The 27,083-nt window shown below is 39.7% G+C and overlaps 1 protein-coding gene across 1 annotated transcript; it reads left to right on the top strand.

Annotated features, from left to right (window-relative positions):
• The first annotated feature begins 7,479 nt into the window (after nt 1-7,479).
• Nucleotides 7,480-25,667, top strand: vamp3 (vesicle-associated membrane protein 3 (cellubrevin)). The gene is made up of 5 exons (XM_043675999.2): nt 7,480-7,593; nt 16,195-16,288; nt 19,311-19,469; nt 20,020-20,071; nt 23,095-25,667. Coding segments are annotated over exons 1-5 (324 nt in total). The 5' UTR covers nt 7,480-7,591; the 3' UTR covers nt 23,112-25,667.
• Nucleotides 25,668-27,083: the final 1,416 nt, after the last annotated feature.

Below are 27,083 nucleotides of genomic sequence, written 5' to 3'. Positions count from 1 at the left end.
TGTCTGGAGTGGTTTCACATGACAGTGCTTTGCCTATGCATTTCAAATAGAACTCAAGTCACAAAGTTTGAATTCTTGCAGTACAGTATTGCAGTCAGATGTTTCCACTTAGTTGAAGAAGTGGTTCGTGGTGTTCCAGCACTGACCTTGACATAATTTCTCAGTACAATTACTGACTTTACAATATTACACTATTTTCCCACTATCTCAAAAGACTAACTGAGCTGGCAGTGAGAAGGGCACTACCTGTGAGAATCTTGTATGCCTGGTCTGTCTACGCCACTGCATACTGTCCTTAAATCAGTCACGAGGGATTAGAGACGGACACATATCTCCTTCTGGAACATGCCTTTGCAAAGGAAGTCTAGAGAAAGATGCAGTGGTTTTCATCCAAGTTCATCCTGAATAGCTCAGTGATGCAGGACTTTTGCTGTACGGTCTGTTTCCCAGGATGCATACTGATCATAGAATCCCTGCAGTATTACATTTGTTTCTAGTAAGTGATGGAATATTTTATCATTGCAGGAACATCATTGCTGAGCTTAATGTTGTTTTCACTATACAAAACCACATGTCAATACTAGTCCCTGGATCAGTCATTGGAACCCTGATGTTTTTATTTTCATTCCCCAAATGGGGGGTCTGGGTGTGGCCATTGAAGCTCCCTTATGTTTAGCAGCAGAGCTGAACTGGGAGGCAGGTACTATATTGACTTTCTCATTCATTTTGAGGTTGATCATTGACACTTTAGTATACCACTCCTACTTTGCTCCCAGGTACCTCAGTGGCCAGTGGTGGTTGAACATATTCCTGGGGTTTTATCACATGAACTTTCACCTCCAGCCTCCTTCTGCCCTCCATTCTGATGTTGGACTTCCAACAAGCTCATCTCTGCAACTCTCCACTTTCCCTTGGTCAATCAGAAAACAAACAGGCCTTTAATGACCTAGTTGAGAATCATTCAATCATCAGTGAAATAATCTTTTAATCCCATCCCTAACACTTTTGAAACTAATAAATGTTTAAAAGAAAATGAAAAATTCACAGCATTATTTTTAAAGCCTCTACAATTTTGTGTTCCTCCCCCCCACTGTTTCTACTATAACAATGTTTTAGAAATTAATCACGAAGACTCCAGGAAATTCTTACAAAGCTGACAACTCTAAATCTATGTGACTTACCTTTAACCAACAGGTTTATGAATCACTCTCAAATTCCTAACTCAGCCTCCTTCCCACCAAGGTGGGCAAGTCTTGATTTTAACTCTCAGCACACAACCCATGAACTAAAATCCACTTCTTCCACATCAGTCTTTGAGCCATGCATTCATCTCTCTTATCTGATTTTCCCTATGTCAATTTTTACATGGTTCAAATAATAATCCAGAGGTTATGACCTCTGTTTCTTAATTTATTGCCGAGCTCTTCATATTGACTGTCCAGAATCACCTCCTTTGTCCTGCCTATGTCATTGGTACATACATGGACTGTGAGACTTGATCCTTCCCCTCCCATTGCAAGTTTGTTTCCACCCTTAGTCAACGGCCTGAATGCTGGCACCAGTCAAGCAACACATCAAACTAGATTTATGCTGTTTCATAGAATCCCTACAGTGGGGAAGCGGGCCATTCAGCCCATTGAGTCCGCACTGACCCTCCAAAGAACACCCACCCAAACCTACACCCTTCCCCAATCTCAGTAATCCTCCATTTACCATGGCTAATCCATCTAGCCTACACTTCTCTGGACACTATGGGTAATTTAGCCTGGCCAATCCACCTAACCTGCACATCTTTGGACTGTGGGAGGAAATTGGAGCACCCAGAGGAAACCATGCAGACATGGGGAGAATGTGCAAACTCCACACAGGCAGTCACCCGAGGATGGAATCAAACCCAGGTCCCTGGTACTGTGAGGTAACAGTGCTAACCACTGAGCCACATTGCTGCCCATTTATATTTTCGTCAAGAAAGATTCCAATCTCTCTAACTATACTATCTCCTACTACCACTACATTCCTTTTCCTTTCTCCAACTTGAATGATTTCTGTACGACAGTGTCATAGTTAGCGCATCCATCAGGTAGATTATAATCTCAACCTGTTGACAATTGTAAAGGCTCCGGCTGTCTAGGTCTCCTTAGCTGCCTCATTTGTAGCCTTAGTCTCCTGTTCCTGAACACTGACCAAATAAGAAGACCTGATCCATAGAGGTGTGACTGGGTCCAGATGCAAAATACCCGGATACGTTTCTCTCTCATTAAAGTGTTGCAGTGTCTTTATTTCAGCCCGAATCTCAAACTGAATCAAATCTGTTCCACTCTCAAATATAAGCTGCAGATATGGGTATCCTGGATCAAGCTGGCATCTTGAACCAATAACATCTTGAACAAACAACCCACCCTGCCACTCTTAATGTGTTCCAATTAATTATTTTATTCATTTACACATTTACCCATTTTTAAAACTATATTTGTTAACTTTATCACCCTTTTGAAATTAAGGATAGATTGAACCTTAGTCACTTGCTAGATATTCACCAAATAACAAGCTTATTCTGCTGTAGCAGAGGAATAGCCAATTTCTGAAATAGTCAGAAAAAGCAAAATCAAAAGAGCATCTCTTTCCTTTCTTACCCTAATTCCCTAATCATTCATCTTCCAAAACTCTCATAAGTCACACTAAATTGGCTAGTGTTATTGGAATGCTCCTAGTATAAAAGGCTTAGTTGATCCAGTTACAGAGAAACTAGTTTCAGCAGACTCTTGAATTTAACTAAACCCAGCTGTACTTCCAGAAGACCTTGTTTAAAACCTGGGAACTTTTTCATTTAAACTGCAGATTTCAGTTAAATGTTAGCTACAAACAAAATTAAAGATTAAAAAAAGATTAAAATGCTCTTACCCACCAACTGCCAGCACTCAGTTCTCTATAACTCTTGACATATGTTGTTCCACTGCCACTCAATGACAACATCTGAAAACACATACAAAAAAGGAGCAGGAGTAGGCCACTTGATCCCTCGAGCCTGCTCTGCATTTCAATAATATCAATAAGCTTGCTGATTTATAGAAGAATACAGCGCAGTACAGGCCCTTGGGCCCTCGATGTTGCGCCGATCCAAGCCCACCTAAACTACACTAACCCACTATCCTCCATATACCTATCCAATGCCCTCTTAAATGCCCATAAAGAGGGAGAGTCCACCACTGTTACTGGCAGGGCATTCCATGAACTAACGACTCGCTGAGTGAAGAACCTACCCCTAACATCAGTCCTATATCTACCCCCCCTTAATTTAAAGCTATGCCCCCTTGTAATACCCGACTCAATACGCGGGAAAAGGTTCATACTGTCGACCCTATCTAACCCCCTAATCATCTTGTACACCTCAATCAAGTCACCCCTAAACCTTCTTTTCTCTAGTGAAAACAGCCCCAAGTGCCTCAGTCTTTCCTCATACGATTTTCCTTCCATACCAGGCAACATCCTGGTAAACCTCCTCTGCACCCGTTCCAATGCCTCCACATCCTTCCTATAGTATGGCGACCAAAACTGCACACAATATTCCAGATGCGGCCGTACCAGAGTCTTATACAACTGCATCATGACCTCAGGACTCCGGAACTCAATTCCTCTACCAATAAAAGCCAGTACGCCATATGCCTTCCTCACCGCACTATTTACCTGGGTGGCAACTTTCAGAGATCTGTGTACATGGACACCAAGATCCCTCTGCTCATCCACACTACCAAGTATCCGACCATTAGCCCAGTACCCCATCTTTTTGTTATTCTTCCCAAAGTGAATCACCTCGCACTTAGCTACATTGAATTCCATCTGCCACCTTTCTGCCCAGCTCTGCAGCTTCTCTATATCCTGCTGTAACCTGCCACATGCTTCCTCACTGTCAACAACTCCTCCGACTTTCGTGTCATCCGCAAACTTGCTCACCCAACCTTCTAACCCCTCTTCCAGGTCATTTATAAAAATGACAAACAGCAATGGTCCCAAAACAGATCCTTGCGGAACACCGCTAGTGACGGCACTCCATGAAGAAACTTTGCCATCAACTACTACCCTCTGTCTTCTTCCATCCAGCCAATTCCTAATCCAAACCTCCAACTCACCCTCAATGCCATATCTCCGTATTTTCTGCAGTAGCCTACCATGGGGAACCTTATCAAACGCCTTACTAAAATCCATATATACCACATCTACCGCTTTCCCCTCATCAACCTCCTTCGTCACCTTTTCAAAGAATTCAATAAGGTTTGTGAGGCACGACTTGCCCTTCACAAAACCATGCTGACTATCATTCCTATCTAGCCCCAATAACCTATCACTCTCTTGCTTAACAAGAACCTACCTCTGCCTTAAAAATATTCAGACTCTATTTTAACTACTTGGTGAGGAAGGGAGTTCCAAAGATTCACAACCCTCTGCAAGAGAAAGATTATCGCCGTTTTAAATAAATGACCCCTTATTTTTCAATAATATCCCCCTAGTTTTAGATTCTCCAACAAAACATTCTTCCCACATCTACTTTGTCAAGACCTTTCAGGATCTTGTATGTTTCAGTTAACTTTTACTTTTCCAACATGCAGGGGATACAAGCCTAGCCTGTCCAAATTTTCCTCAGAAGACAATTCACCCATTCCAGATATTAGTCTTCTGAACTTCTCTGAATTACCTTGCATACATTTACATCTTCACTAAATAAGGAGACCAATGCTGTACACATGTATTCCAGAGGTGTTCTCACCTGCGTCCTGTATGATGTACAATCTCCCTATTTCTATATTTAATCCTCTTGCATTCTATTGGTTTTTCTAAATACTTACTATACCTGTCTACTTGCCTTTTACAAATCATGCATTAGAACACTTAGATTCCTCTGCATCTCAGAGCTCTGCAATTTCTCTCCATTTAAATAATATGCTTCTTTTTCATTCTGTGAAAATGGACAATACTACATTTTCCCACACAGTGTATTTCCCAGATCTTTATCCTATCACTTAAACTATCTATATATCTTTTTAGCCTCCATAGGTCCTCTTCCCATATTACTTTCCTACCTCTCTTTGTGTCTGCAGCAAATTTAGCAACTTATCTTCAGTCCATTCAAGTCATTTATATAAATTGTAAAAGGTGGAGGTCCCAGCATTGACCCCCATGGCACACCATGATTACATCTTGCCAACTAGAAAATGACCTATTTATTCCTATTCTCTGTTTCAGGTCAGTCAGTCCAACTTCTGTCCAAACCAATATGTTACCCTCTACACCATGAGCTTTTTTTTCCACAATAATCTTTGATGTGGCATCTGAGCAAATGCCTTCTAAAATCTAAGTACATAATATCCACCAGTATCTCTTTATCTACAGCAAGTTACTTAAATAATTCCAATAAATGGGTTAAGCGTGATTTTTTTCACAAAAACATGTTGACTCTGCCGACTTATCTTGAACGTTTTTAAGTGCCCCGCTTTAATGTAATTAACAACAACTTTTAACATCTTCCCTATGACAAATGTTTAGTCAACTGACCATGTAGCTTCCTGTTTTCTGTCTTCCTTCCCGTTTTGATTAAAGACACACTAGCTATTTTCCAATTCAGTTGAATCTTCCCTGAATCCCAGGTTTTTTTGAAAGTCAAAACAAATGCATCAATTACCTCATTAGCCACTCTGCTTAAACCTTATGTTGAAATCCATCAGGATTTGGGGTTCAGACAGCCTGTATTTCTAACACTTTTCTGAATGCCACTTCCTCGGCAATTGTAATATTCCGGGATTCCTCTCTACCTTCCATTTCTTTTTTGGTTTACAGTTATTTCTGCAATGTTAATTGTATCCTATATAACAAAGACCAGTACAAAAAACCTGTTTAATTCATCTGACATCTGCTTATTTTCCATTATTAATTCCTCAGACTCAGATTTCTATTGGACTAATACTCACTAAGTTTTCTGTTTTATATTTATAGAAACAATTACCATCTGATTTTATTTTTCTAGCTAGCTTTCTCTCATACTCTAACTTTTCCCTTCATAATAATTTTTGGCAAGCTTTACCTTTTTTGTTTTAAATATCCTGTCAAATTTTCTGACCTGCCATCCATCTTTGTATAATTGCAGTGTCAGTTTCCAAATGTTGAAAACACCTAGCTCTACCTCACTATCACCTTTTTTGACTTCTCCTTTGTTTCTAAAGAGTCAGAACATTGAACAGCATACAGTACTGGATCAATAGATATGCTCTCCAACCAAATATTGCAAGAAGTCATTGGTTCTTGTCACAAACTTAGTTAATTAGCCACTGACTTCATCCCTCTTGGTGCAATTATCTGAGGCAGCCCAAGTCTGTTCACATTTCATACCCTCAGCATCACATCCTGCCGATATAGCTGCAACTTCACCAATGCTGTGTTTTTACAACTCTGCAACATCATCTATCTCCGCCCTACATCCTCACCAATACATTTTTACCTTAAAACTTACCTTAAATCCCAATTTGTGGCCACCCTCTCAGAATTGATGTAAACTTGAGGTCATCCAAAATTTACCTCCTACATTCTAACATGCATTCATATCTGGGCTTATTCAGCTTGAGTGTTCCCAGTTAAGCAACGCACCAATTTTAAAATTCTCAACTTTTTAAAATCACTCCACGGTCTCACTAATTCCAATCTCTGTAAACTCTTTCAATCCTAGAAAAGTTCCCTGCTCTCTGTGTGCGTCTTGATCCTGTTTTAATCACTCCACTGCGGGTGCCGGAAATCAGAAACAAAAACAGAAATTGCTGGAAAAACTCAGGTCAGAACTGAAGAAGGGTCACTGAACTTGAAATGTTAACTCTGCTTTCTCTCAGCAGATGCTACCAGATCTGTAGAACTTTTCCAGTAATTTGTTTTTGTTCCTAAAGTTCCCTTTCTAACTGTATAAATTAAAATCAACCTAATTTACATGTTATTTTAAATTGTGAATATAGTATATGGTGCTACTTTCAGAAACCAATCAGGCTGACTACATCACCTTTCCCACAACATAAAGAAAAGTATTTTCCTGCTTCTTTATAATGATGCAAACATAGTAACATAAGTAAACCTTGATCCCTGTGGTTATACAATTTTAATGTTTACATATTAAAATAATCTTTTCTGGTTTATAAAGCACAGCTAACTAGGCAGAGTACAAAAAACATTTAAGACAAAAACGTTGAATTTTCACCTTTCTACCTCCTTTTTGTGGCTGACTCAATGTCCATTTTTGTTTGTTAATTGCTTCTGTGAAGGATATCAAAGGTGCAATGAAGGCAAGTTATTGCTGGCTCAAAACGAAGTGGAGCTTTCTTCTTTTTAATTAGAAACATCCAATGAAAATTTACCCAAATGTTGCCCTCATTGGTGCATTTGGGATGTGCGAGAGAAAGGGGAGAGTGAAGTATTGGTTTTGGGAGTAGGATTTATTGCTGCTGACAGCAGGAGGTGGGGGTTGGGAAGCGGTGACGTCTCCAAGCTGCTGACAACACCCAACTTCCAACGTTGAGTACATCCGTGTGTCCGAATCGAACGGTTTATTTCGCTGGAAAACATGTAAGTTTATTCTGACGTTACCTCAGCTTTTGTTTCTCTATCGTCTTCCCGCCCGCTTAAATCAGTTTTTGTTTTTGGAACGATCTCCGACTCCAAACCGTGGCCGGGCGAGAGCTGCTGAAACCCCATCGAGTTTCCAGGCGAGCTGCAGGCTTGTGTTGGGGGGGCAAGGCCGCAAACTTGTATTTGGCTGCATAGGCCAGAAACCAGGCATTTAATAGGGGCTCGGCCTCTTAATTTCTTTAAATGTTAAAAATCGGTACAACTTCTAAACTTAACACTTGAAGTAATATGCAAAGTGTTAAAGTTGAGTTGAAGTTAACGCATTTTTTTTTTGAAAAGTAAGTAAAGTGTCTTGACCAATTTAATTTCCCTGGTTGTGCTATGTTATTGTTGTTTCATTCTTGTATTTATTTTCTGTATCTTGCGGTATTGATTCTGAGTAGCTTTCACCTTGTGCATTTTATGAATTACTGTTCAGGCTTGGTGTTTACAGATATTGCTGCCTTCAAAGGTTAGACTGACATATTTTGTCACTCTTGGATTTTAGCTGCCTTTTAGCATGAAAGGAAGATTGCTGGGGAAATACCAATGCTTCAAGTTGGGAATTGTGTGTAATTTTTTTCTGGGGTAGGAACTTGGGCTTTCAGTTCATTTTAAGGAACTTGGTGTTTGTGACTTGTAAGTGGGTAAAATGAAATTGGGCATTTTCTTTTACATGCAACCAGCAGAGTGGACCTCAAAGATCCTTTTCCTGAATTTCTACTTAATGGACTGTTATCTCTCTCTGTACACAACAACAACAGAAGTAAAATCTAGAACAGCAAGAAATAGAAATCACATTTCTTCATCTTATCTTTTTTACTTAAGGCTATTGTTGTACTTTTACTTGATACAAAGTTGGACAAGGGTGGACTTTAGCAAAAATGCATTATGTAACAAAGCCGTTCTGTCAGACTTGCATCATTTGATGATTCTCAGTTGATTTGAGTTAATACTTTGGTTCCCAATTAAATTTGTTGCTTTCCAAAGTCACTAAAGTTGTGTTCCCTCTCCCTAGATTTCAGTATATTCCTTGATCTCTTCTGTTTAAATAAAATATGTTGTGAAATTCAACTGCATAAGCATGGTTTAGAGAAATGTTAATATACCATTCTTGTCTCTTGTAAAATGTGGCGTAAAGTGTTTTTTTTTCTTAACAAGCCATTTATTGGAAGCTTGACTCCTTTACCACTCACTCGAACTTGGAGCAAATTGTGCTACTTGGGAAGTAACTGGTGCTGTATTGCTGCAATTTCTGAGTTTGCTTTCAGTTAAAGCATAATTCATAATGGAGACTTGTCTGTGGCTGCAACTGATCTACTTCTCAGTTCACTGGGGCATCAGCCTATTTGGGCCAGAATTAGAGACAGTTAATCATTGAAATGGCTATGTGGTAGATTAGATGTGTGAACTTGTGCCAAACTGCATAATCCTTCAAAACTGAGTTTGTTTTTGTAGAATGAGTCATTGTGTTGAACAGGTAGGGTTAGAGCACTGTTCATTTGGTGTTACTTTATGACTGAAAGATTAACAAGCTATTTAATAATGGTAAATAACTTCAGAAACATGTCAACTTATTCCATCCATCTCAAGGAAACCAGGAAGTGACTCTAAAATGTGTAAATAACTTGTCATCAACTATGTTTAGGCATCCTGACCTGTTACAGGGCTTAGCATGCTGTGTAAACAGTCTAGTGTTCTGGCTCATTTTATTGCATTGTTTTTTGTACTCTGATCAAGCAACATAACAATAGCCTATTTGTACAGTGCTTTTAACATAAAATGTTCCAGTGCTTCAGTGTTGTCAGTCAAAATTTCACAGGAAGTCATATGATAGAACACTGGATTTTTGCTTGTACTAAGTACCTCTTAAAAAGCAGAGAGGTTGCAATTGAAAGGCTCATGGTAAAAATGGGAAGGAATGAAGCTGTGGAAAGACTTCAAATCAAGGATAAACCTTTGGGAATGGAAGCCTTGCCAGAGCCAGTGTAGATTAGCAAGGACAAGGGTGATGACTGAACATGTTATAAGGATAGGATTAAATGACTTTTTTTTTAGATTTAAGGCTAGTGTTGAAATTTGCTGCCTATCTGAATTTTTTTCAACAACTAACTCTTCATGATTTTGCTTCTACTGTTTTACCCTGATGTTCAAACATTTCCCATTTGAAAGGACAAAATCTGAACAGGCTCCAATGAAATATTAACCTGTTGTTTCCAACTTCAAATGGTTGGTTGATTTAACTTCAGGCTTAGTTTCCTTCCAGAGATTTTAGGAATTATCCCTTGTGGAACAAAAAATAAGTGCCAATTGCGCTCCATTACCCTGGCTTTCGTGTGGACCTTTTGACAGCTATGATGGTGTTTGTAGTGTAATGAGCTGTTGAACTAACCTGTCTATTTATAACTGGACATTTCTAAATATCTTAATCCATGTGCTACAAATGCTGCTGTGACTGGGATTGACCAAGTATGCATTAGGATGGGCTCTGGCAAACTGACATCTATTATTGCAGTATTTGTTTTTGTTTGCTCATTACTTCAACTGGCCTAACTGAATTTGAAGAGAAAAAATCTCATTTGCTTCAAACCCCTCCTGATTTCACAAATAAAATCATCTTCTAGCCTAATAACTCGCCAATATCAGCGCACTCTCAATTCTTTTCCAAACACCTGGAATAAAAAGCAGTATAATGATAACCCTTGTATCCACTGGCACTTGGCAGAACTCCAGACAGTTCACGAGCAGTCATGGAGATGAAATTTACTCCAACGGCATCTCGATTCTATGTAGTTTGTTTAAAACTTCCTGAAGCACTTTACAGAGCCTTTTATCAAATTTTGTTTGATACTCTACTCTTGTTATGATGTGGAGGTGCTGATGTTGGACGGGGGTCTTCATCTGACAACGGGTCAGCGCTCTAAAAGTTTGAGATTTCAAGTAAACTTGTTGGACTAGAACCTGGTGTCATGTGACTTCTTGCCAGGTATTGTTGGATGTTGGGGCAGGAGACCAAAATTATTCAGATTTTGAGCATCTTGAAGTGAATGAAATGCAGTGCTTATGTGTAGGTATGTGAAGACTGAGGCACCTTTGACAGAACAATACTAAAATGTGCAGGAATCCACACCTAAAGGGGTGCAGTGTTTTTAGGAGCATTGTAAGGGTGGAAAGATTGATCCCACGGATGGGTTTGCAAAATAGAATGAGCACATGACAGTACCTTAATTTTAAAATGTAAGTTTATTGAGGACTGGCACATGTGAAGGGGTTTTGCTTGAAGTCATGATGCCAAACTTTGCTTTTGAGGTTCTTCCTGTTCAACAGGCTGCTTCCTTTATGAAGGCAACACTCAAGCTGAAATAAAAACAAAAGGTGCTGGAAATACTGTCTGACCTGATGGGTATGACTTAGAGAGAGTTAAATTTGAGTTGAATTGCTCTTTTTTCAGAAGTTGCTGCCTGACCTACTGAACATTTTTTGGCCTTCAGTCTTGCAGTTGTGCTGATCAAACTTGAACTAACAAATTCTTCTTTTGCTTTACTGTAAATTGCAAAACAGTTATTTTGAAATTCACCCAGATTCTTTAGTCCCAAATTGTGTAATGGAATTCAGGAATAAAGCACCCCTCCCTTTCTTGTCTCCTTCCAGGGTCTTTTGTGGCAATACTTGCTTTACTTTCAGCAGTAGTTAAAAATTGGTATCAAGCCTGTGAGCCTGTTTCAAGATGTGGCTACTTTTCCCACGTGTCTGGTGTTTCAATAGGGAAACAGCTCTTGAGCTGTATTCAGTAAATAAAACAAATTGCACTTTCTCAATTCTGAGATATTCTGAAGTATTTGACATCCAATGAAATACTTTGTGTAGCCATTGTTGTGAAACATGACGGCCAGTTTGTACATACACCAGGACTTTGCTGTACATGAGCATGTCTTGCTTGTTTCTATCACTGCTGTTTGTGTGGTTGATTTCAAGTGACCAGACAGGTCCAAGTATAAATGATTTGTTATGAAAGTGAGACTCTCTATGAAGCTCATGAGATGAATTGAATAATTCACTAAATATCTTACTTAGATTAGATTACTTAGTGTGGAAACAGGCCCTTCGGCCCAACAAGTCCACACCGCCCCGCCGAAGCGCAACCTACCCATATCCCTACATTTACCCCTTACCTAACACTACGGGCAATTTAGCATGGTCAATTCACCTGACCTGCACATCTTTGTGATTGTGGGAGGAAACCCACGCAGACACTGGGAGAACGTGCAAACTCCACACAGTCAGTCGCCTGAGGCAGGAATTGAACCTGGGTCTCTGGCGCTGTGAGGCAGCAGTGCTAACCACTGTGCCACCGTGCTGCCCACTGTCCATCATCCCTTCTGTAATTGCTTGCATTCTTGACTAGTACATTTTGACGGTCACAGTCACTAGGTCAAAACCCTGAAACCTAGTGACACTTTAGAAGCACCTTTGGCAGATACAAATTGAGAGAGTAGAGATGAGGGAGACTGGCTCCTAAACATCACCAAATACAGATAAGGAGCTTCATTATTCTTTTGTAGTTAAACTGTTATCAAGTGATTCATTTCTCCCTGCCTGCATCAATATCTCATGACCATTCTTCCAGTGACCTCATGGGTAGTTACTGCTTAGTTGTTGACAGTTTGTCGGTTTCTAAAAGACGTAGTGATTGAATCTTTTATATACTTTTTTTTAAAAAAGTTTCTTGCTATTTTTCCAGTAATGTGGTTATGGAGCAGTGTTCCAAAAAAGCTAGTGTTTTCAAATAAACTGTTGGACTATAGCCTGGTGTTGTGATTTTTAACTTTGTCAACCTCAGTCTAACACTAGCACCTCCAAATCCTGGCAATATTCTCATTTATTCTCCACTGCCCAGTTGAGTGGAGCATGCAATTAGTTTGCTCATAGCAGGAATTGTTCATACAGGATATGAGGTGTTGTTTTTTTCCCCAGTTGTTTTTGAATGATGTTCAAGATCCCTGACCTTGCACTACTGAAGTTATGTATGTTGTATATTTTGGTGTTTTGGCCCATATCCCCTTAAATCCCTATTCATGTACCTGTCCAAATGTCTCTTTAAATGTTGTAACTCTACCTGCATCCATCATTTCCTCTGATTAGTTCATCCCACATATGAACCACCCTCTTGGGGGGTGGAATTGTCCACCAAGTCCCCTTTTTTTTTAAAAAAAAAAGAAAATGTTTCTCCTCTCTTTTAAAAAATATACCCCTCACGATTTTATAAACTTTTAAAGTCACAGTTGAACCTCCTACGCTCCAGTGGAAAAAGGGTCCTAGCCTGCCCAGTCTTTCCATAGCTCAGACCTTCCAGTCCCAGGTAAATCTTTGCTCCCGCGCTCTCTCCAATTTAATAATCACCTTCCTACAGTCAAGGTGACCAGAGCTGCATACATTACTCCAAAAACAGCCTCCCCAACATTCTGTGCAACTTCATGATATCCCAACTCTGATACCCACTGGTCTGAGCAATGAATGCAAGCATACTCAACGGCTTCTTTACAGCCCTGTCTATCTGTGACACAGGGTTTGGAAGAAGGTGGGGAATCTCAAACCTACAATAGTCTAGACAGGATAAACACAGGAAGGATGTTCCTGATGAGCAGGGAGCCCAGAATCCGGGGTGTCTAAGGATAGAAAACTAAGATGAGAAGGAATCTATTCACCCAGGGAGCGATGAGCCTGTGGAATTCTCTGCAGAAAGTGGTTGAGGCCAAAACATTATCTAGCTCCTTGAAGATATTCATAGTTCTTTGGGCTGAAGGGATCAAAGGTTATGGGAGAAAAAGTGGGAATGGGAGTAGGTTGTCAAGCATGTGGGATTAACATTAATGTTTTCTCTCTTAAAGATGCTATTTGTCTCGTGTGTAAGGCATTTGTAACATGAGAGCGTGTGCCATCAGATCTGCATGCTCACATGGATCTTCTACTGCCCATAGCTCTGGAATTTCTCTCTCTCTTTCTTTTTAAGGGAAGCTTTGTTCGAGAGCAGTACTTCCCGAGCATTTTCCCTCCACTTTCGCTCCACTTGAAGGCTTAAATTGTCACAATCCCTCAGAACTGCGAGCGCTTGTTAGTGTGCGAGCACGGCTGCTGTAACTTAGTCTGAACACTGGCAGTTATTACTGTCTCAGATCTTGCAATGCCAAAACTTAATTTGCAACCCACACCTTGGGAAGTTGTGTTCTAGAAATTAGCATGGGATCTAATGAGCAAAGGTTAACTTTCTGGAATTTTTTTGGTTAGACTATAATGCCACTGGAGGATCTGGTGCAAAGATAACTGGAAAAGCTTTTGGAAGCTAATTATTCCCAAGCTGATGTATTTTGAATTGTTGCTCCAAGCTGCTTGTTCCTATACATGGGTTAGAATACCCTCTGTCCGAAGTTCAAATTATGTTCCAACACTTTACTAATAAGTCCTTGACTTTTGGGATGAAATTTTCAATCCTCTGTCTCGCTGTCTTCTCAGTAATTCAGGTCATAGACTCTTGTACACTTGAAACTGCTTAAGGACTCCATTTGTAATAGAACTGGAATGTTCTTTAGTTGATATTTAATGTCAAAAGATTCTTGCGTTTGAAGCCTATCCCCACTTCATATTGGGGATTAACCCTCACTTTTGTAGAGATCCTTATGTTTGGGTTTCCCAAGCTTCGTAATTCTATTTTCCGAAGTGCCCAATCTTAATGTAGAACACACACTTCACCAGTGTCAGGCATCGCTGTTGTACCTCATCCTGAAAATGCTGGTGAACAGTAGCAGTTTGCAAGAAGAGTCAGGAGTTATCTCCATCTTGGTCCCCCCCCCCCAGCCATTTTTTTTAAAACAGAACAAGTAAAAGACGAATTACCAATCGTGAAACAATGCACACATTGTAAACTGGACTGCTACTACACTGCTTGCTTTGGAAGTGTGCGATTTTTGTATGACCTTGCGTGAATATAACATTGTATAATCTTTGAAGACTTTGTCAAACAGAGCAACCGATGGGTGCAAGTATATAGTTTAAAAGTGGCATCATAAGTAGACAGGATGGTGAAGGTGTTTTGGCATGCTTGATTTCATTGAGAACATCAGGTACAGAAGATGGGAAATCATCTAATATCTATACTAGATGTTTTGAGACCATATTTGGCGTACTGCATACAGTTCTGGTTGCCCTGCTATTGGAAAGGATTTTATTATTTAAACTGTAGAGTGCAACAAAAACTCTACAGATGGTACTGAGTCTGGAGAGTTTAAGTCATAAGGAGAGGGTGGATAGACTGGGACGTTCCTCCCTAGAACGCAAGAGGCTGAGAAGTGACCTTTTTATTGAGGTGTCTAAAATTAATGAGGAGGCATAAATAGGGTAAATAGCCAAGATCTTGTCCCTGGAGTAAGAAAGTCCAAAGGTAGAGTGCATCGATTTTAAGGTAAGAAGGAAACAAATTTAAAAGGGACCTGAGGGAGAACATTTTTCAGAGGGTAGTGAATGTATGGAATGAGCTGCCAGCGTAAGTAGTGGCAGCTAAAATTAGAACTTTTTTAAGACACCTTTGTCAGGGACATAAAGTTTTAGAGGGATATTGGTCAAATGCAGGTAAATGGGACTGTATAGTTTGAGAAACCTGGTGAGCATGGGGGATATTGGTGAAAGGATCTGTTTCTGTGCCATATGATCCGAGTGACTTTCTTTTTTTGGTGACATCTATTTGCACTTGATTTAACATCTGCACTTTAAGTTGGTATTTTCTTTTATTAGACATAGGTTCCTTCTGGACTATAGTTTTAGGATAGAGGTTAGCAGATTTAAAACAGATGAGAAATTCATTCTTAAGAGTAATGAATCTGGAATTCACTACCCCAGAGTGTGGTGGATACTGAGACATTGTCTACCTTGAAATTTGATGAGACTAATTTTTAATCAGTAATGGGTAGAAGGGTTATGGGGAGTGTTAAGAAAGTGGAGTTGAGGCTAAGATGAAATCAGAAATGATCATGTTAGGTGGTGGAGCAGGCTTGATGGGCTGAATTGTTAGTTTTTATATTCTTCTGAATGGCTGACCTCGTCTTTGTGGAGGAGGTTGTGGCATAGTGGTAATGTCACTGGACTCATAATCCAGAATTCTGATTTAATGTTCTGGAGACAGGCTTGAACCTCACCACAGTGCAAGCAAAGTTTGATCTGGTTCACTAATATTCTATTTTAGAAAAAGAAATCTGTCAGCTTTCTCAAATCTGACTGAAATGACTCCAGATCCTGAGCAATATGGTTAGCTCATGACTTCCCTCAATGGTTTGGTTAGCCACTCAGTCCAACAGCATTTGGGGATGGCCAACAAATGCTGATGAAGGCAGCAACTCCTATGTCCCATGAAAGATTTCTTTTAGAAAAAGGTTGGATAAGAAAAACCTAACTCTTGTGAATCTGTTTTACTTCAGCCGACAGTCATTCACTGAGTTGCCTTGTTCCAAGTTTAAACAAATACTTTTTTAGTGAAATTCCACCAGAATAATCTGCTTCATTCAATTGCAGGTCAGCTCCAGGCACCTCAAGTAATCCATCAGCTGGACCAACACCCTATGGCAGCAACAGGAAACTGCAGCAGACCCAGGCCCAAGTGGATGAGGTAAGGTTATCTGTGTAATGCTTCAGTTCAGTGTTATTTTATAATTGCACATCTGTAGCATGCCCTCATGATGTAGGCCTGACACACAAACAATAAGCACAGTAAAATGCTGGAAATATTCAAGCCTGGCAATGTCTGAAAACAGTTAAGATTTTGTCAGAACCAAAGCATTTGAAGCTGTGAGGACATCTCTAAAAGATTTCCCTAGGCATGTGTTACTGTTACTGTGTTTCAAACAGTTGCTTCATGAGTCTGTCAGACACACAGATTGTCCCTTCCAGCTGAGCTGGTTTTCTGTGATTTAAAGCTTTATTTTTGAAAAGTTTGGCTTGGGTGAGGATGTGGTTGTTGCAAAGGTATTAGTGGTATTTGAACAGCCTCTTTTTTAATTGCTCTGCCATTGGCTACCATGGCTTCAGAACAAAGTTGTCAAAGCTAAGATGTTGCTTAAAACCTGCCTCTCTTTCTTCATGCATATGATAATCTGTTATATTGGTTTGTGGCTTGGTTTCAATTTTTATGTCACTGTGTGTATCCTGGGTATTTTTCTACATTGAAGTTACTTGATATAAACTATATTTTGAGTGCTCATAAATGAGATGTTATTGAACTACAGAAATTTCAATTAGAGGACACTGGCACTATCTGCATTTCCTTGTGGTTTCTTCATCCTCCCTTGATTATTTAGTTCAGCTGAAATGAGCAAATGTAGTTTGTCGTTGGGACATGCGTACATCACAACTCAGCTGATTTGACACATTACAATAGATAACCCAGCTTAGTATCAGGCACAATTAGGAAAATACTGAGTTTATGAATTCATTGATACAACGAAAAGGTGCATTTTCGCCCATTCTTTCTCTCTCTTTTTGAAAGACCTAATCAATTAGTCCCACTCTCCTCTCACCATAGTCTTTTGAGCATTTATGCGATTCCCTTTTGAAAATCACTGTTAAATCTGCTCTCTACTCTTTCTACCCATACATTTTCAGTTCTTGCAATGTCAAATGTCATTCTCCTGTGTTTCCTTCTAATATTTTTGCCAATATCTCAAATCATTGTCCCTTTTTATTGATCCTTCAGCCATGGGACATAGTTTCTCCTTACATGTATTTTTTCCAAAACCTTTACCATTTCAGATATCCCATTTTTCTTTTTCCTTCCCTCTATAAACCATTCCAGCCGCTCTTGTTTTGCTATATAATTGAGTGTGCATCTGGTATAATTCTGATAAATTTCTGTACCCTCTCCATGATCAGATGTTCCGGAAGTGGATAGTCTAGCTGAGCTAACTAGTGACTTATTAATTGGCTTAATAAAAGGCATTGTTAATTTAGACAGTGAGTCCATGGCCTCTTCCATTCAATATGCATTATGCTGAGGTAGAATTGAAAGATGAACCCTGAATCATCCTTATTGATTTCAGCTGTCTAAAGAGGATCTGACCTCTCTGGTAGGATGTGATGTTGCAATACCTGTTGCCTGCTACAGATGATCTCAATACTACAGCCAAGGTTTGCAGTTTGCAAAACAAAGAAGTACTGAAGCTGACCTTTTCTGTTGCTATTGAGAATATATCTGGAACAACAACCTTACTGGGTGTGGAGACAGAAGGTGTAAATGTTAAATCATCGTGAGTGAAACTCACTTTGTGGTATATTGGTACTTGTTTTCCCTCTGGTTTACGACTTAAGTAGCAGTAAACGAGATATACAGAGTACCAAGCTATCTCTCCAGCAGATAATCACTGAATCACCACCTCCTTGCTTCAGCCCATCTGCAATTGAATCCCTTGATTTATTTGTTTGCTCCAACATTCTGATTAACCAGTTTTTAGGTTATGCCTATCTGGTACTCTGTAGACTTGAACCTGTCCTTTTTTTTTCCAAATGTATTTATCCTTACTTTCTCACTGGTGTTTAAATGTTTTTTCCTTTTCCTTTTGCGTGCTCCCCTGTGTTCCACGTTGATCTTTGCGTGCTCCAGATCCCTTCATGATCCCTTTTTTTTAAAAAAAAATGTTCCTTTTAAACCTCCAACTCCCTGTAACCCATTCCTTGTGATGTGGTATTTGATCAGTCTTCCCAATCCTATTTTTATTTTTAAAATCCCTTCTTGCACTCTCAAGCACTCCTTTTTTAGCATGTCTTTTTATGGTAAATAAAGGCTGTAGTGCAGGTGCATTTTTCTTGAACATATGATGAGACACTTCTATTGGTACATGGAAGCACACAAGATAAGACTGTCACAATTATGAAGAGTAGAATGTATTGCCTCCAATGTTTTCTTCTGCAGTATACTTTCACAGCCTGTAGTCAATACCACTTCCTAGGTGGAGCATCACATGTACAAAAGCACCTCACGTAAGTATTTCTGTGACTTGTAAAGTAGGTTGCTGCAAGGACCATCTCAAATATTTGAAGTGAATTAGTGGTGGTTAGGTTGAAATTTGGCACACACTAGGAATATTTGCATTTTAAACTTTTATTACTTTGAGTAAAATATAGTCAGCATGTGACCTTCTTGATCCTTTTGGCACTACTTTGTTACTGTGACACTGTCTGTCTGAGGCTGCTCTCTGTTGCACTTACTTGCAAAGTATTTTACAGTGGTGGACAAATTGAGGATTTCTTTAATTATACTTAAACAACTTTTCAATCATTGATTTTGATTTGTGACCGGTGTCATTCCGATGGATGGTTATAGACCTCCACAGTGGGGCATGTGGGAATAAACCTGTCTGTTTTCTTTGGCTGTCTGACTGTAGACATGAGTATCAATGAACCTCCTGTCTGGAATGTTGGAGTTCCTGATACCATCTATATTCAGAGTATCTAGCACATGCAGAGGACACTAACTCTATGAATTAACAACCTCATTTTACTTTTCTGCACTTTGTTCTAAGTGTTTGGATACTCATGAGAGAAGTAGTGCTGGGTCCTCCACCCTTGGGTCATTGATAATATGCAACAGCAACATTTTTTTTTGTTCTTCACACTCCCATGTACTTTGTCACCCTTAGGTTGTGGATATCATGAGAGTGAATGTGGACAGAGTCCTTGAACGAGATCAGAAACTTACAGAGTTGGATGACCGAGCTGATGCACTTCAAGCCGGTGCATCTCAGTTTGAGACCAGTGCTGCAAAACTAAAACGCAAATATTGGTGGAAGAACTGCAAGGTAAGGTTATGATTCTTCTTCTGTTTGCTGTTAGTTTGGGTTTTGTCTAGCCAGTTTAACAGCCTTGCCAGCATTGCAATAACCATATCAGATTTCAACTGACTTAGTTGTCACAAAAGGCTTTTTTTTTTATTCGGATGACACTCCTTTCTTTGTAAGGAATGCTTATTGTTGTAGTGCTGTCCTTCCAGTGATACCAATTCAACCCAAGGTTCTGTTGGTTTGCACTGACCTTGGTTCTGTGAGAACAACCAAGGCAATATTCTCATTGTGTCTGGCCTACCTCCATCCCACTGCTGGGAACAGATCAGCTAGTTAGCTTTGTTGTGTAGTACTGTTTTTGGGTGAGTGGTGGTAATATAGCAGTCACTCTGTGCAGTTTAGATGCTGAATAAAATGTAAGGCTGTTAATGTTCATGGATTAGAGAAGGAAGTATGTTGGCTTGCATGTAACCGATGCAATATAGATCTTGTGAACTTTGTTCATGGCTGCTTGTTTCTTTTAATAGTAATGTCTTCATTATATTAAGTGCCTTTTTTTCCCCCTCAGATGTGGGCAATATTAATAGCTGTGGTCCTGATCATTATTGTTATCATAATTGGTGAGTATCCAAGCCCCCTCTTCTTTCTTTTTTTTTAAAAATTATTCTTGGTTGTTTTTGTTTGTTTCATTAATCCATTTAGAAAGGAGCAACTTCATCTGCTTATCAATTCAATTTTGAGAATCTGAATTTAGATGTTTTTAAATTAGAAATTTAAAAGATTTTGGTCTCTGCTTTTAAAATAAAGTGATCACACATCAGTTAGACTGCCTTAGTAAAACCAGTACAAGCCCTTCAATGGAGTAAACCTGCAGTCCTTGCCAATCTGGGTTGAGAGACTCCAGTTAGAACATAGAAAAGTACAGCACAGAACAGGCCCTTAGGCACAACATTGTGGGCCAAGCTTTAATCCTAATGTAAAATAAAATAACTTAACCAACGGACCTCTCAATTCACTGCTGTCCATATGCATGTCCAGCAGTTGCTTAAATGTCCCTAATGACTCTGCTTCCACCACCACCGCTGGCAACTCATTCCATGCATTCACAACTCTCTGCGTAAAGAACCTTCCTCTGACATGTCCTCAATACCTTTCTCCTAATATCTTAAAACTAGGGTCCCTCATGTCTGTCAGTCCTGCCCTGGGGAAAATTCTCTGGCTGTTGACTCTATCCATTCCTCTCTATCTGTATACCTCGATCAGGTCACCTCGCTCTTGCTCGCCGTCCAAGTTTAGTCGACCTCTTATCATAAGGCAAGCCCTCCAGTCTAGGCGGCATCCTGGTAAACCTTCTTTGCACCTTCTCCAAAGCCTCTGTATCTATCCTATAGTAGGGCGATCAGACCTGGACACAATATTCCAAGTGTGGCCTCACCAGGGACTTTTAGAGCCGTAGCAAAACCTCGCGGCTCTTAAACTTGAATCCCCTTGTTAATGAAAGCCAAAACACCATATGCTTTCTTAACAACCCTATCCACTTGGGTGGCAACTTTTGAGGGATCTATGCACTTGAACACCAAGAGCCTCTGTTCTTCCATACTGCCAAGAATCTTGTCTTTAATCCTATATTCAGCATTGGAGTTCGACCTTCCAAAATGCATCACTTCGCATTTATCCAGGTTGAACTCCTCCATTTGCCATTTCTCAGCCCAGTTCTGCATCTTGTCTATGTCACACTATAGCCTGCAATAGCCCTCTATGCTATCAACGGCATTTCCATCCTTTTGTGTCATCTGCAAATTTACTAACCCACCTCTCAACCTCATACAAGTCACTTATTAAAAACTACAAAGAGCAGAGGCCCAAGAACAGAGTCCTGCAGGACCCCACTCAACACTGACCTCCAGACAGAATACTTTCCATCTACAACCACTTTCTGCTCTCTGTCAGCCAACCAATTCTGAATCCAGATAGCCAAATCTTCCTGTGTCCCATACTTCCGGACTTTATGAATGAGCCTACCATGGGGAGCCTTAGCAAATGCCTTGCTCACATTCACTACTCGACCTTTGTCGACCTGTCTTTTCACCTCTTCAAAGAACTCAAGATGTGTGAGGCATGATTTGCCCCCCCCCCAAGGCACGTTGACTGCCTTTACTCATGCTATGCTTTTCTACATAGTCATAAATTCTATCCCTCAAATATTTCTAAAACTTTGCTGACCACAGACACAAGACTGCCTGGTCTGTAATTGCCAGAGATTTCCCTATTACCCCTCTTGAAAAGAGAAACAACATTGCCTCCTTCCAATCCTCTGGTACGACTCCCATGGCGAGTGAGGAGGCAAAGATCTTTGCTAGCAGGTTAGCAACCTTGTTTCTCACTTCCCAGAGCAGCCTCGGGTAAATCTGGTCTAGCCATGGGGACTTATCAATCTTAATGTTTGCCAAAATTTCCAGCACATCAACTTCATCAATCTTGATCTGGTCAAGCCTGTATCCCAGCTCCTCAAAGGTCTCATTCACAACAAAGTCCCTTAGTGAAAACTGAAGTGCAAAAAACTCCTTTAAGGCTTCCCCTGTCTGCTCAGACTCCACGCACAAGTTCCCTACGCTATCCCTGACCGGCCGTATCTTCTCCATGATCATTCTCTTATTCCTCACTTACGAGTAAAATGCCTTTGGGTTCTCCCTTATCCCTCTTGCCAAGCCTTTTTCGTGCCCCCTCCTGGCTCTCCTCTGTCCATTTCTGAGCTCCTTTTCGAGCAAGCCTGTAATCCTATAAAGCTATGCTCACTCCTTGCTGCTGCCTTTTTTTGATGAGAAGGTCCTCTGTTCTCATCATCTAAGGTTCCTTAATCTTACCCCTTCTAACCTGTCTAAGAGGAACAAATTCGTGCATCGCTCGCAACAACTGCTCCTTAAACAGTCTTCACATGTCTGCTGTGTCCTTTCTGGGAACAATTGCTCCCAGTCTGTACTTCCCAACTTCTGTCTGATAGTATCAAAATTTCCTTTTCCCCAATTAAATATCTTCCCTCGGTAACTGCTTCTTTCCCTCTCCAAGGCTATGGTAAATGTGAGGCATTTGTGATCACTGTTACCAAAGTGTTCTCCCACCGTGAGACCTGACACTTGTCCTGGCTCATTGCTGAGCACCAAATCCAAAATGGCCTCTCCCCTTGTTGCTCTGTTTACATACTGAGTAAGGAAACCCTCCTGAACATACCTGACAAAAACTGCTCCATCGAAAGTTCTACCTAACTAAATTAATTCTAAACTACGCAATGGAATAGCTTACTTGGGAACTTCCAGATATCAAATCTGGTAACCAGGAAAGGGAAATAAATGCCACCCTTTCCATTAGCACCCATGTCTCCAGGATCTTTCTTTTAAAAATGCAGCATTAAGGCTGAGATCAGAGATGTTAATTGAGCTTTAATTCATGCCTCATAATGTGGACTTGTGTTTTACTGCTCAGGTTGTGTCTGCAGTAACCCTGAAACTTGTCATTTGAGTAATATGTATTGAGCAGTTTCCTGCTGCCTTGCGTGTAAGAGATTCAGCATAATAAACCTTTAAATCAGTAATAAGGTTGTGTACTCTAAACCTTTTTCCTTTTTTTTTTCCCCCTCTCTTTATAGTTTGGCAGACCACATAAGACCAACTTCTTGCCTGTTGGAAATTGGAGGCAGAGGAGGACTTTATTGGTTTCAACCCACCTTATCTACTATGTTTTTAAGGGTTCATTTGTTTGTCTGTTGGTTTAAACATTGTGTTGGGGGAGATTTGATTTATAATCAGGAGTTCAAGTAAAATTACAAAGCATTAATCTTTTAATTTCCCCATTGTTGATCACTCACTGTACTTAAGTGATAGACTGACAAGGCAACATGATACTTGACAACTTCAGAAAGATGTATGTTGCTGTTGACATCTTCGACTTGGGTGGGACCAATCCTTCCACAGGAGACTTGAAGTCCTAATAATATAAATTCTTAATTGTCTTTGTCACCTTAATGCAGAAACTGCTCAACACTTGAACTCCTGGTCATGATCATTATTTATCAAGCTGTCTGTTGACTATAATTATCAAAATAAGCAGATGGGACTTTCTTTCTCCCCCTACTTTCCTAAGCTATCACTTTTTTTAAAAATACACACTTTATAAATTTTTGGCAATTAAAACCCATAGGTTTTAAATGAAGTGACAATGCAAATTAAATTGTTGGCAGGCTGCAGTTGCTAGTCTTGGCCGTTAGGACTAGGCATAGATAGAGTAATGGATCATGAACATTTTGTTGTGCACGTAGAAATGAGGGCTACCTGCATGTTAAACCTTTTAAGGAGACGAGGAGCAAAAGGTTGAGACAGCTAGTCAACAGTAGTATTGTCCCCTTGCATCTGTGGCTTTTAATAGTACCAAAGTCAGAGGGTGGTGTGTTTCCTTTTTGCTAGTAGATCTGAAATAGGAGAATGGTTCCTGAACCTGAAGTTTATAATACTGTTCCACTTTCAATTTCATTTCTGTTGCACATTGTTGGCTTTTATCATGCCCATAGTAACTCTTCCTGAAGAGGTTTCTCCTTTTTTTTTCAGGGGACCGACAATGTACTTTTCAAACCACCACTACCTTTTTGTGGGAATTCTTGTTTCTGCCTTCTGATTAACTTGAAGGAAATTGTAACTTTTGACCATCCATACTGTATCCTCTTCAGCATAAGTAGTCAGTGTTGGGTCTGGAAAAAGCCTGTGAAGTCCTGTCCTGTGAGCTGACAGTGACCTCTTGGAATGAACTGTAGTGGAGTGTTGCAATTAGATTTGCTCAATAATGGAGATTTTTTTCTGTTGTCAAACAAAATATTGTCCTCAATGTGCCAGTTCCCTCTATCCTTTTTTACAAATACTCAAAAGCCAAAAACAAAGCTTATTTTAACAACTGCCTTGTGCCTTATTTGCCCAATGTCCCAGATAAAAGTTCAAGTTACGGCCTTAAACTTTTTATATGGGTATTTAGACCAGCTTTGAATCTATGTGCCTTGCGCTCAGGAGTTGGGCTTTCATGAGCCGTGCATAAATTGTGACAAGTGGTTAGGTGTTTCATTTTGAAATTCTTTGTCTTTTTTTTTAAAGAGAAATTCCAAGCTAAGGGGGATGCTTCCCTATGATATGCTGTTCATTTGGTGTAACTTTGGTGCTGGTTGAAGGCTTATCTCGTCACTTTTTTTTAAACTAAAAGATTGGTTGTAAGCCTTTAATTTTGTCATCAACAATTGACCTAGGTTCATGAACTCAAGAAAATCTTTTTCGCACAAGAGTTTTAAAAGGAAATTTTATACACTCCTGAATAGGACTTCAAGTGTCAACACATACACAGCATCTGAATGGTTGGGCGAGTACTATTGGCTATTCTCCACCTCTCACTCCCACTCATCAATAATGCTGCCTGGTTGCACTTGACGTTCACTTATTTGCTGATGATTGGTCTCTGACAAATGTTGAATATTGTCTAGCACTGTTTAGCTTTTATTGCACTATTGGCAAATTGTAAGCAATACATTAGTGATGGGTATTTTGTAGACATCGCCAACAGCTATTGTGTGTTGAATCACAAAGTGATTCAGATGCTGCTTTGCTGTCCTTTTTGGAATAGGGAGAGAATCCAAACTGAGAACTTCACCACCATGCCCAATGTGTAATCTGAATCGCAGCATTAATTGGCTGGTTTTAATCATTGGGATGGTGTATTCAAAAGGGGTTGAAATCTAGTGCCTGATGGGTGATGCCTGTCTAGTCAAGCTCATTGGCATTTTGTGAAAACTGAAGTTTGAATTAACCATCACTGCTGTGTTGTCAGTATAATGGATCACGAAAAATCTTTTTCTAAACAGTATTTTTCAAATAATCTTCTTGAAAATTAGTTGACATGATTTTGTAAACTTGGGGTGCCTTAATGCCTTCAGCCTGCAAATTTAACTTTGGTTTGTGTTTCTTTGTCAGGACGTGCTGTCAGCCTTTAGTGCTGTAATTGCTGCTACTCTGGTTTCAGAAGTGCCCAGCAATTACTCAAACCCAAACAAGTGCCTCTTGAGCTATTTGTGTCCCACTTCACCTTTTTTGTACAAAGTGTAATTGTTCAGGTTGGCATTGCAGCTAAGCTTGTTCAATTGTATTTAATTGTAAAGAAGCCTTAATTAAAGACATTTTGCAATCCAAAGACCTGTAGTTTATTTGACATGCACGTGAATGAAGTACTGTTCATTCCACCTCTTTCCAAATTCTAACACCCATCAAAAACTTTCATGAAAGTCCTAATTATTACAAATACTTGAAGGAAGAGTTAGTTTCCTACTATATTTAGTGTCAAGACTTGAAGTTGTATGAAGAAATGGAGGTAATACCTGGAGCAGAAAGCATTGTTAACATTTCGATTAAATCTCAATCAGACATGGAGAGTAGGCAATTACTGCATCTAGTGGCAGAAGGGTCAGTAACCAGAGAACACAATAGGTGATATAGAGAAAGTGTTTTTTGTTTTTTTTTGCAGTAAGTTGTGATCTGAAAGGCACTGCCTGAAAACTGTGGATGGAGAACATGACAGCACCTTTTGCTGATGGTTTAGAAAAATAATCTTGACATCTACCATCTTCTAGCAAAATATGCCATTCAATAGTAAAATTTCACTATCTACAGTCACTGAATTCAAAGACTTTAAGAACAAAGAAAAATGGCAATCCAGAGCATGTCACTTGGTGCTTTCTAATGAGCAAAACAAGTGGAATCTTTATCCAAAGACATCATCTTCCAGGAACTATGCAGAATCTGAAAGACTAAATAATACTTAGTGCAACTTGATAAATTCATTGACATGACTGACACAGCCCAGCTAATTATGCCTTTTAAAAGCTATGTTTTTTGTGCACAATCGCTAGAGGATCTTCTCCTTTTGCCCCTTAACAAGATAACAAGGGACAATATATACAAGAGTTGAAAGGTATGTGCTTGAGGGAAAAAACATTTCACTCAAGAAACTAGTTTCTATCAAAGCTAATGTGAGCTTTGCTGCAATTTTGTAGAAATGATTCTGATTTTCCTTCTTGTCAATTACTGTTGTCTGATCGGCATGCTTTAGTGGGTAAAGGTATGGTGCGACTTCACGCGTGTCATAAAAGCTGAGATTGTGAACTCTATTTCACAACAGCCTTTTGGCACCACTCGCTGTAAATTCTTACTCCGTGCTGGCTATGGTGAATTAATATTTTGTGAGGTAGCTAAATGAAAGAAAGATCCTGCAAAGATTTTTAGATCACATGCCTGGAATCATCACTTAAGTGTGCAGTGAGCTGTTAGATGGTAATTAGTTACTTGACTTTATCTGTAAGAAACCCAATGTCAAATTGAGCTGAACTAAGCAAATAACAGAGACTTGGCACATGATCAGTGAATGCACTCAAGTTGAAAGTGGCTCTGGTCCTCTATTTTTAAAAAGTGCTACAACATTTCTGAAGTCTGGAGAAAATGCTAGGAAAAAAAATCAAAGCAACTGTTCCACTTCAATCCTCTTTGCATACCTGAGGAAGTTGGCAGGAGAATTCAACAGGCCATAGCAGAAATTAGATGTGATGGAACAAAT

The sequence above is a fragment of the Chiloscyllium plagiosum genome, unplaced genomic scaffold (genome assembly GCF_037043375.1).
Source record: "Chiloscyllium plagiosum isolate Xiang-an unplaced genomic scaffold, Cpla_swu_hap1 HiC_scaffold_37, whole genome shotgun sequence".
Taxonomy (NCBI): Eukaryota; Metazoa; Chordata; class Chondrichthyes; order Orectolobiformes; family Hemiscylliidae; genus Chiloscyllium; species Chiloscyllium plagiosum.
Note: the sequence above shows the minus strand (reverse complement) of the source record. Positions and strands in the feature narration are given on the sequence as shown.